The 12046-nt window shown below is 39.1% G+C and overlaps 1 protein-coding gene across 5 annotated transcripts in view; it reads right to left on the bottom strand.

The window, feature by feature from the left end:
• TRPS1 (transcriptional repressor GATA binding 1) overlaps nucleotides 1–12046 on the bottom strand; it is a 219935-nt gene that overhangs the window by 165853 nt on the left and 42036 nt on the right. For all 5 annotated transcript variants that reach the window (XM_055799862.1, XM_055799861.1, XM_055799863.1 and 2 more), the window contains one exon: nucleotides 10106–11034. In XM_055799862.1, the coding sequence (XP_055655837.1) occupies nucleotides 10106–11034 (929 nt within the window). The remainder of the gene's footprint in view (nucleotides 1–10105; nucleotides 11035–12046) is intronic.

The raw sequence follows: 12046 nt of genomic DNA, 5'->3' as shown, positions 1-12046 counted from the left end.
CCATGATATAATGAGCTGCTGCTACTCGGCCTCCAATTCTTTTTTATTTTTCCTAAAGAAAGCACAGTTCCCATGAGCTGGTTAAAACTTTTTCTTAAAACTGGAAATCGCTTTCTGTTTGTTTAGGAAACATATCTCATTAGGCAATGGTGAGTTGGGCAGCCAAATAACTAGGACTTAGCTGTAATAACATTTTCACTTAAATTGCGGCTCTAAGCACCGGTATCAAGTTATGAATTTGGTTTTGAAGAGGTTCTTTGGAAGAGGGATGTTTTAACAGATCTGTACTGCAGAAGAGATCTCATTTTATGGCCAGCAAGAACTGGAGACAAAGCCACGTTGAGCCTGATCCCCTGACAACAGTGGGACCTGAGCCTACTCCTGGCAGTTCTGGTCTCCATCCACTGCATTATTTCAATGTTCAAAGTCTCAATGGTGTTGAAAGACAACTTAAAAGACAGCACTGATGGAATTACGGTAAACAGAAAATAACAGCAGCATGCTGCACAATTATGTAAGTTGCAAGGTGATCTGGTTTTGCTCATTTAATTAGATACTTATGTTTGTTCTATGCATGCACAGAAAACTGGCCAAAATGCTTTACCTTAAGTGGCTCTAATGAGTAAATACATCTATTACTCTCAGCTGTCCATTCACAGATCCTACAGATAACATACCTATTTTTCAGACACTCTGTAGACACGAGTTAGAAATGGAGTGAAAATAATCCCAGCTGCTGTTCATTGCCAATTACTTTTATTTCTGGACACTGAAAAAACATTATTAGTACTAGCATTTTATACAATGGACTGTAACTCACATCATTTCTGTAACTTGTGCTAATCCTGCTTAGTGGCCTACATAGCAAATTTGTGTCCCATGCTAATACATCCTTCTCTGCATCACAAGAGGATAAAACAGAACTAAGTATTCTCACACCATTTGTGTTAACCTTTTGCAATGGGGGAGGGGGACGGACACACACAGTCTTTACAACCCTGGAATGTAATTGATTACCAATTATTGGGTTGGCATTTCCCTGACTACCCTGCCACAATTCAAAATAATGCATCCTATTAGGAGAGCATGTACGTGAAAGGTAACACAGGGTCATTCTAATGTTATTACACTCAAAAGCCATTTTTCACACATGACAAAATGTACTGAAAGCCTCCTTGGGGGTCATCAGGTAAAGGGAACTGCAGAAACTGGCTTCCATGCAAAGAGGCTGGAGAAGCACTTGAAGTGACGGTATAAACTGAAGCTGTTTCAGCTTTCAGCCAGCCAAATTTGGAAGAAGCCTACACATTTACAGAACTGTTTGGATTTGTGCACTCTGCTCAAGTCTTGGCTTGACTTTCAGATTTTTCAGTAACATATCGTATCTCTATGTACAGGCACTAAACTCCTTCACTGAGTATGTAATTGTCCTGTTTTCTCTGACCTGCCCCTGAAAGAGGAAAAATAAAGGAGAAAGAGAAGGAGAAAGGGGGAAAAAATAGTATCTGTATACACACACCACGGAAATCAATATCCACATTTATGTGTGGTATCACAAGTGATAGTTTCTCCTATTTATTCCCTTACTTCATTCTGATCCCAGTAAAACCTAGTCCCCTTCTTTGCCCTGACAGAGTTTTATTTTCTTAAGTAGACACTCCTCCTCATCATAAAGAAGAAACTAAGCAAAGGTTTCTAAATGCTAAAATTCTGCAATTCTGTTACAGCAGCGGAGTCCAAAGTGCCAGCCGACATAACTAGTGGCAGTCACAAGTACAGGTACAGCTTGCACTGGAAATATAAGAGCACATATAGATCAACAGTTCCCTCAGTAAGCACAGAAGAAAATTAATCTTCATAATTCTGTTTTTAAAGGGAAGCTAACATACAAGGCATCTGTTTGGACTGTGGAAACCTGATTTAGTTCTTCCCTTCACTGTCGCTTCCTTCTGAGACTGTGGGAATATCACTTACTCCTGCAGCACCTCAATTTTGGCAATATAGTTGGTATTATTATGCAGTATAGAGGAAGATGTCTATTCAAATGGGTACTCCATTATTATGCTTGAGGTGGTTGCACTGATGTTTTTCAAAAATTGCTCTTCAAAGCCATGTCTCAGTCTGGGATTAAACTGAAATATACTTCAGAGTAAGACTCCCTGAAAGTCAGAACTCTTAATCATTAATTCATTAACAGGGAAAATTATCAAAATCTAGAAGGCTGGGAAAGAATTTACCACAAGGACTGAAGTTCATGTGTTAACAGTTAAGCTATCTCCTTATACACCACGCACATTTCCAAAAATAGCCAGAAAGAGGAGAAAAGATAACACAATAATTGACAATGTTTCAAGATGTACTTTCTAAAGCATGTTGGCAAGCACTTTAACAAAGATGTATTAATTGCACTATAGGTTTCCAGCAGATACGTCTGTATTACCTTAATTAGACCAAAACCAATGATTTCATGGAATAGATGGACTTGGGCAAGAAAAGGCAATTTCAGGATTTCTTTAAAAAAGTTTCTCTGATATTTAATCTGCCCTTGATCCAAATGTTACCCTACCTCTTTTTCTCCCACCTCCTTTTCAAAGTTCAATCCTAAATGTTATTTTGCTGAAGCAGTTTACAAATGTTACTTACAGAAAATGGAAAAAATTACCCCAGGAAGACAAAGTCTGCCAGCTCCCGTAATCATACATATCATGAAGAAAATTCTACCAGCAGAAACTAGTGGCCTATGTCCACATAAGTGATTCAACTGCATGGCTTACACGCACTGGGTAAACCTGTCTTTGACCCCTGGCTTCTTCTGCAACTGCTGATTAGAAACTAGACCAACCATCTGCATTGGAACAGCAAATGTTAATCTTGGCGGGGGGGGGGGGGGGGGGGGGGGGTGTTTTCTCTTGTTGGTTTTTTTTTGGTTTTTTGGGGTTTTTTTATTACCTGGGCTACATCTTTGGCTAATCAGGAGGTGAAAGGCTCCAGATACCCTACCAATCTCCTGAGCCATCCAGTCTGCCTTTGCCAATTACTCTTAATCTTCTAATCCTAAAATATTTTCTAATGCTCTTGTTTATTCATTTGCTTTGTGCAATATAGCATCCAGAACATTTTAACCATCCCACATTTATTAAGTTCTTCATGTTGTGCAGGCCAGAACAGATTCCTGGCTTTCATGCAAGTTTGTGAAACACCACCCAGTTCTCTACCCTCCACTATGCAGAACTCACTCCCTCTCACTTGCTCACTCTCTGCATGTAAAACTAGGAGAATCTTCAGAGTATATTCTTAAAACTATTTACCGTACCGTGATTAACTTATAGGTAGACAGAACAATGTTGCACAAGTGAGGCAAAGACTCAGGGCAAACTTCTGGCTTTCTGGGCTATTCATACTTACCAGAACAAGAAAGCCAACTACTGTGTGATAGGTGTACTCTTCTCACAATTTACTCTGTTGCCATTGAAGACAGTATGTTTTTTGACATGAGAATTTAAAAGGTATTTTTAAAACAAAGGCTGTGACAGAACAATTGCAGCACTTAAATTAAGGTCAGGAGACCAGATGTGCAAAAACGACAAAAGTAAATAACACAGAATCAAGAATTTCATTTGCTAGCTAACGCTAGTAGACTAATATCTAGCACCTAAAAGAAGCACCATCCTTTCTATTCTCTCTCTGTATAGATAAAATTACCAGACAGTTCCTTGGCTACTGTAAACTCACAGAGCCTCACAGACTTCAAGGCAAACTTGGACTGATTTACACCAGAAGAAAATCTAGCTGCTTTCCTTTTTTCCCAGCAACTTTTACTTTTTGAGCTCTCATTTCTGTGGACTAGCTCAGCATTTTATACCTTTAAATATATCTGTGACTATTACTAGCCTCACCAACTTTCTTCATTAGTGTCTCTTCAAACACCACCAGATATCCCTGGCATAAAGATGAGGCATATTAACACATAAATAACTTTGCCTTGAAGGCTGTGCATATACATCACATCAGTTATTCCACAGAAACTGCCCATCTGAATGTTTTAATATGACGGTAGACTACTTCTCACTGCAAGAAAGGCTAAAATAGCTCTTTTCTTCACAGAACAAGTGAATGTTCCCAGGCACTTACTATTTAGCAGCTGACATGCTGTAGATCACTGCATATCATTCTGAATAGTAAACTTGCTAATGTCTCCACAGAAATGATATAAAGAACTTCTACTACATAAACAATATAAATTGTTACTTATAAACTATAGTCAATATAGTATTTAGATTCTTGTAAGACCACAGGTGCTTTTTCACATAATATTCATATATATACGTGTATTCAGTGATATATATATATGAGAAAAGAAACACATACATATACACACAAACAAGCACATACATATGAATGTATATTTGTGTGTTTTACCACCACCCATTTCAACACCTGCCACCATTTCTTTTTCATGTCTGTGGTTTAGAAGAGATGACTGACTCCTATGTTCATGAGGTGTGACTCTCTCAGCATGCAAGGCAGTCTCCAAGCCTGATCGTGACCCAGAAATAAGACTCAAAATAAACAGGTATGCACACACGCAGATGCAACACCCAAGACAGCCTGACAGCCTTCAGTTTAAGCAGCGAAGTCCCCAGGGAGAGTTGACAATGCAGCTGACAGATGAAATGGACCTTCTGGGACATCACAGCTTCATGCAAGTTCTGTTCTAGCACACCCCTCAAGATCTAGCACATCACAAACTAGTCTGAGAGCTCAGCATACACCATATCCAGCAACAGCTGGTCAGATCACTTAGACCTAATTCCTGTTGTACAGACAATTGAGCTAAAGTCAGTAAGACCAACAATATAAAATTGGGATCGATTTCTCTAAGCATGTGAGGAAAATGAAATTCATTCACATACATATTTTCACCTGCTCATGTCAACTAGTGATGTATCCATGTCACCTTGTAGGAAACCCACTTGATACCAAAGTTCAACTTTAAGAAGGTTTGATTTTTTACTAATACAAAAGTAAATGCTGTACTTGTTTATGCCTCCAGTCTGGATTATCACTGTATCTGTAAGAGTCCCTTTGCCAAAACCACCAAAAATGTAGAGAAAAACCTTTAACATGAGAAGGGATGTCGATTACATCTGTATAGACCCCCTATTTTTTCAGTCTTACCTTCACAGCTTCATATTCAAACTGCTAATATAAGAGTGGAGGATAAAAAGCAGAAGCTACTAATCAAACCACTGTTTCTCATTCAGCTGAATCCTAGTTAGACCAGACTTCATACTAGTTACACACTTCTAACATGAGAACAGAAAAGCTGCCACATTTGATATACTGAAATCCAGATTACTAAAAAACACACATGCATAACTTTGTGTAGGCACACGGAGCTCGCCACTGGCTTATGACGGAGACAAAAGGAAGAGCTTTACACACTCTGTGTCCATGGGCACTTCAGCCACTTTCTAGGACACTGAGCAGCCCGGTAGATGGACAGCCAGAAGTGCTCTCATTTGCTGTGAAAAACCTGCAGAAGTTGTGACCCCTAGTCATATATGACAAAGAATTGGGCTGAGTGGTATAGGACAGCTTTTATAATACTGGATGTCTAGAACCTTAAAAGAAAAAATTCTGCTGCCATTGTCTCCTTAGTCTGTGGGATAGTTATGTAACGTAGTATTTTCTTCTTCTTTGCCACCCCTCCCTCCCCAGCTCAATGAAATACAATCAAGAAACTTTTGGATGGCTTTTATCAGTCCCATGGCTTTTCAGAAATTTGTCATCTTATCTTATGTGGTAGTCTAGTATCTAAAACCATGAAACAATCAAGATGAGAGGGCTGGGTAAAAGATAAATAAATAAAAAATATAATCACTTCTTAGTACTTTCAGAGAGATGCTGACAGGAGCCTGAATCTCTCTTTAATGGCTGCACGTAAGAGGAGGTAGGTCTACGACAACAAGCTGCAGAAGCAGGGCCATGCTGCGCAGGAAGCCCCTCCAGGTAGCACACACAGTGTGAAGCTGCCTGGAGCCCACCGTAAGAACTGCTGAGCACTGTGGTATGCCTTTATTCACGGCTGCAGGAATACCCTTCTCCCTTGGGACGTGCCATCTGAAACCCTCACCTGAATGCAGACATTTCTGTCCTTTCTTTGAGGGACACTGTTTTCTTTTAAAACATATCAGGAAATGGGGTCACGCTCCCTTTTATACAATAGCCTAATGGCTTGAACACTTGTTCAGGAAACAGGAAAAGTAGGCTCCTTTCCTTGCTCTGTCAGAGGGGATCCAAGCCTGCTTCTTCTCCCTTGCTGGGTGATGTCCTACCCATACTATAAGCTGGTACGTGGAAGACAGCACTCTCAACCTTTCCGTTGAAGCTGTCCCATAAAAAAAATTGGGGATGAAGAAAAGATTCCTGCCTACTTGCCAGCAACTTGCCTGTCTCCAGACCTTTCCATATACATTAGAGAGCCATTAGATCAAACACAGAAGGAGACTTAATCATACAGCAGCAAAGCAATGCTTTTCAGTGCTGTAGCTGTTAACTTAGTCACCTGAATTTTACTTCAAGTCTCCAGAGCTGGTCTAAAGTCTACTCCTTTAGGCTTGTCCACAAAGCCATACGTAGGCTAAAATATCCAGCAAGACAAAGCTGCCTACAGAGATTGATCAATTAACTAAATGTGAAGAAAAAGTAATGAGGGGCATCAGTGAAAGCTGATCCATTGAACTCACTTCAAATATTATTCTGATAAAAGCAATAAAGCTGATTAGCACATTCTCTGTGAATTCAGAGATGTGCTAGCAAATGTTTTCTGAAATCTATACCCGGCAAGAAAGTTGATCTCCCAGAAACAGCTCAGTGATTTTACCCAGTCCTATGGAATTTACTATAACTCAGTGAACCAAAAACCTCTGAGGAAGAAAATGAGAACAAAGAATACAGGAGATTTTCAACACAAAATCACATTTTCAAAGACAAAGGAATCTTGCTGGATTAAAAATTCAAATCAAGTAAAAATCTACACAGTAGTATGGCCAGAAAGCATGGGTTATTTACACAGTTCCCAGCCAAATCCTCTTTAGGTACTTCAAAACAGAGCCAACTTTTGCATACCTGGATATGAAGCCAAATGTGTATCCCTACTGTTTTGCTGACTGCAATACAAAAAAAAAAAACAACAACCTGGCTTTGGGGTTGGGTTTTTTTTTTTGTTTGGGGAGGGGTGTGTGTGTGTGTGTTAAATTTTCTAGAAGAGACTTGACTTCCGTGGTATAAATCCAAAAATGTATTCAATTTCATTCTTCCAAATCCTTGGTAAAGGGGCCACATCCCTACCCATCTGAAGATAGGATAGGAGATGCTGGGGTTTTCTGTACTCAGACATTTTTCCATTGCTTTTTGTTTGCTTTTGTTACGAATGCAAACTATGGGGCTCAACAGCATCCCTCACTACCACAAATCTTCATATACCGTGGTCCCCAACTGACCACTGTGAACCAGATCAAAGTCAGTCATTTCCATCCTCTGGCTTCTGCGCCCAGCTCCCTGGCCTGAGCCCATAAATCCATCGATAACTTCCACCCCAGCTACAACAGAACAGTTTGTTAAGTGCAAGGGGATCAATAAATCAGACCTTAAGCCCAGTCCACTTCTATTTCAAGTTAATTACAAAGGGATTATTTTCCTTTAGCCAGTACCTATACAAAATAATACTGTTTAGATGAACCAATTATTCAGGTTCAGTTCCCTCACTGTGTTACACAGGAATTTGACTGAACCAATTTTAACCAGAGCTCTAATCGATATGATCCCTCATTGCAGCAGGAGACACCAGCCACTCAGATGCCTGAGAAAAATCCCCTCCAAAATGGACATAGTAGCTATATAAACATGTGTGGGTGCAAAGGGGATTTTCAAATGTTCTTTTACTGTGTTTATGAGTCTGACAAAGCTGCTCTGTATCAGGAGTGGGGGAGGAGAAAGCATAAAAATATTAATCAGTTACTTATCTTCTGACATGTTCTGGATCAACATCTGGTGCATGTGCCAGTGATGAAGTATAGCATTTGCCACGAAAGCTTATTTAATTTTCTCTTCCCAAATTGGGCAGGGAAAATTAGCACTTTTAAAAATTAAGTTTCCAGATCCAGTTGTTGGTTGCTTCTTTTTTTTTTCTTTTTTTTTTTCTTTTTTTTTTAATAAATTGCCAACATTGTATAGGCTGTCTGTTCTATTTTGGAAAATGTTTTTCTTCTGAGAAAAGACTGATCTTAAGTAGATTATCTATGGGCTGTTTCCTACCACTTTTTGTCTCCCCTACAGTATCTTACTGTCAGGGTTTAGAAGACAAGTATAGTCTAGGTTCAGCTGTTTTATTTCTCCTTCTATCAGTTCAAACTGAGATAGCTCACACATCTGTTTTATTTCTGAAAGCACTGCATAGGAAAAGTGTCCAGCTCATTCTAATCAAGCATAAACTTTCCTATAAATAACTAAGGCCCTAACGAAACAATTGTTTGGAGGAAATGAAAGTGTGTTTAGAAACTCAAATTCCTCTATAGTGTATGCCTGAGCTGCTCCAGTTTGCATGTCTTCCTGACAGCATGGATCAGTTGCTCTAAGATGCTGTCCCCGGAGTCAGCAAACTGAAACTATAGCAGGAAATCCAGGTATTAACATCATACTATGTGCTAATTATAAACCATCATTTCACATTCTGACATTATTCACTTCTAACCTCTTTTAACTAAATCACGTATTTGCTTTCTAATCACAGTTTGACAGGAGAGAGTGTCTGACACGAGACAGTGAAGTGATCTTTTAATAAGACAACAGTTCAAAGATTGCAGATTTTACACATAGTAATGACCTCAGTTTCATCTGCTGCTCCACAAAGAAATTATAGAATTTCTGAAAAAAGAGGACAAGTTTAAATCACTTAAAAAGCTTCAAGTTCCTGACTTGTGTTGCCGTTTCAGCTTCTTACTTGAAGTTAGATGCTAGCCATCTTAACCTGTCTTGCATAATTTCTTTCCTACAGCTACAGTCTCTGCAAGTATTTTAAGTATTTTCTATCTCCTAACTTCTGATTTTAACATGCCCTAGAGTTTTCTCTGGTGATTACTACCAGGTTGGACACCACATATACAAACATACATTGAAACTGAATGGACGTCTGAATCCATTCTGTACGCAAATTTTGTTACTTTGTGGGTTTTTTCCTTGAAACTTGAATTTTTATATCATAAAATATTGATGTATCCTGTGGCATCTCTCAGCCCACTAATGAGAGGATTTATTTTTTTAAATCAGCATCAGGGTTTTTTTAACTAATTAAATACTAACTGGTAACAAACTAACAGAGACTCCATGAAAAAGTTTTTGAGTCCACTCTTTTCTTGGTAAAAATAAGATTTTTTTAATTATTTTTTTTTTACCAGCAGTATCTGCAGTTTTTTTCCTGCTCCAACTAGATGAGAAAATAACTGAGGCAACAGCCCTTTCCTTGCAAGCTCACTAACATGAAGGACAGCACGGATGACTGTTACTTTTTGAAATGTTTTAAATACCCATTGTGTATCCTGTTTTTCTGGCACTAGACAACTTTAGAGTTGCCAAGGCTTGCCATTTATTTTATCTTAATAAAGAATCAATAAGCCAAATCTTGACTTCCAGCAGCTGATAATTTAGGATTACATTTTTAATTTCCAGCTGCTGTCTTTTGTCTATCTGGTTGTTATTTTTCATTATTATTTGCTCTTTTCTTTCCATGATAGCAAATCCTTCAGATATGATTACCAATTCAGCAATTTGCTTGTTTGCTGAATAAGATCTTTTGCTATTGATTACCACGACGACTAAATCTTACACAGAAATATCCCTGGTCAAAAAGCCAAGCACTCCTCTACTGTACAAGATGCTCAGCAGACCTGCAAAAACCCTGGCCAAAACAGACCAAAACGGTTCTTAAGGTTTAGGCAGGTTATATGAAATACATTAATCATGTAGGTAGGAGAGGCTTTGCAAATAAGTGACTCTGCAGCGAGAAGGCGGTTAGCAGAAGTGGGGAGTCTGGGAAAATACAAACCTGCACATCGTAAGTCCCATTTAACAAGACAGGCCTCTGGGAATTGATGTCTTGCAGCACCCCCGAAAGCACAGTGCGGTTGACTTTCTGGAAGTCTTTGGAGTGGCTGAATTGCACCATGTTGTGGAGAGCCAAAATTTTAGTGTCGAGCTCAGCGTCCTGCCTGGTGCGGTTGTGCAGTCCTAGGTGGTACTTGCGGAAGTGTTTGATGAGATCTGTGGGGTCATTCCCATAGTAACCGTATCCACAGATGTTGCATTTGAAGTCCTGAAGCTCTGGAGACAGAGGTGCCGTATCTGGGTTATCATTTACCAACAAATCTGCTTTAGATTTGTTCAGCCTTAAACCTCCATCTGAAGGCACTTGTGGGTTTTTTGAGGCCATGGGGACCGGACTTGAGCCTTGGCCATCAGTTTGACCACTTTGCACTTGCACTGTTTCATCTGAAGCTTTTGGCGACATCTGATGCTCCTCATTTGTCTCCGCTGCATCTCCTGACGGGGTACAGACCACATCTTGGGTGTCATCTGCATCTGATTTTTGAGGAGACTTCAAGGGCTCACAGATTCCCCCAACAGCTGGAGATGAGAAAGCCAGCATATTTCTGTCTGTCACCTCATCATGAGGGAAGGATGGAACATTTCCTCCCTTATTGTGGCTTTCATAATTGAAGCCAGCCTTTTCACTCAGCACTGAGCTTTTCAAGTCCTTTTTAATGCTGGAAGATGGCTCTTGGACATGCATGCAAAGTTCCTCCTTGTTATTTAACTCTGCCGCATCACCCTGGTCAGTGTTTTCTTGCATCTGCTCTGCTGAAAATTCTTTTTTCCTTCCACACTCTTCACTTTCAGTACCTGTAGACTCAAGGGTCTGTACCTCACCTTCACTAGCAACGTTTCTTAGAGGGGGGTTCTTTTTCCGGACCATATCTACCACAGAAAAAAAAAAAAAAAAAAAAAAAAGAATAAAAGGGGAAAAAAAAAAAGAAAAAAAGCAAAAAACCCTATAGAATTATTCAAGATATATAACATTATAAACCTGGCACTTTTTAAAGTATTCTGAACTATATGAACACATCAACTTTTCAGAAATTTTTTGTCAAACATGTTTTTAGACTATGCAGAAAACTAGAAGTTTATATTTTTAAAAAATTATCACACCGAGAGTGAACTCAATTAAAAAGAGAACCTTAAAGCCTATAAAAACACTGCCATCAGAGTGAGTGAATTACAGATTTCATTATCTTTTCAGAAGATAACAGTCTAGCAGAAATAATTGTAAATTAATGTTTCTTTTATAGTAATTTAAAAAAAACTACGGGGAAAAACAAACTTTTGCAGGCTAATGTTCGCACACTGTACAACTACTTATAATGTAGCTTTGCAAAAATACACCTAAAAGACATAATCAGGAGAACTTAAACAAGTTATTAGGAAGGAAACAGATTTAGGACAGTAAGTAACTTGAGGTTTCAGAGAAAGTATTTTTCCTAAGCAAGTATCAGTTTCTCTATAGCTAAAGTTCCCCCTCCTACTGCCCATAAACTTCAAACAGGATTATATGGATATTCTAGACTCTGGTCCCAGTCTATTATTCATGTAATTAGTTCTATTTGCCAAACAAAGAGAAACTAACTTTATTAGGAAACCCGTTGTCAATAAAATTTTACAGGCCTGGATCCAGACATTTGACACTGCTGTGTGGCTGAGTCGGGATCTACCCTAAAAACACCTGGAATCCACATGGATCTAAACAACCAAACCTTCCTCTGCTCAGTTCTCCTTGCAGACACAGTCCCTATTGCTAAATCTGCCAGTACCCTTTCAGGATCCTTTTAAGAAAGCTGAGACAGGACAGCAGTGAAAATCAGAGAGAGAGGAGGAATCTGCCACAGGTAAGTTAGCTGCTAGCTGAACAGGGGACATCATGGAAGAGTAAGTC

The sequence above is a fragment of the Falco peregrinus genome, chromosome 3, assembly GCF_023634155.1.
Source record: "Falco peregrinus isolate bFalPer1 chromosome 3, bFalPer1.pri, whole genome shotgun sequence".
In the NCBI taxonomy this organism is placed as follows: Eukaryota; Metazoa; Chordata; class Aves; order Falconiformes; family Falconidae; genus Falco; species Falco peregrinus.
The sequence above is the reverse complement of the archived record's forward strand: the minus strand, read 5'-3'. Positions and strand labels throughout refer to the sequence as shown.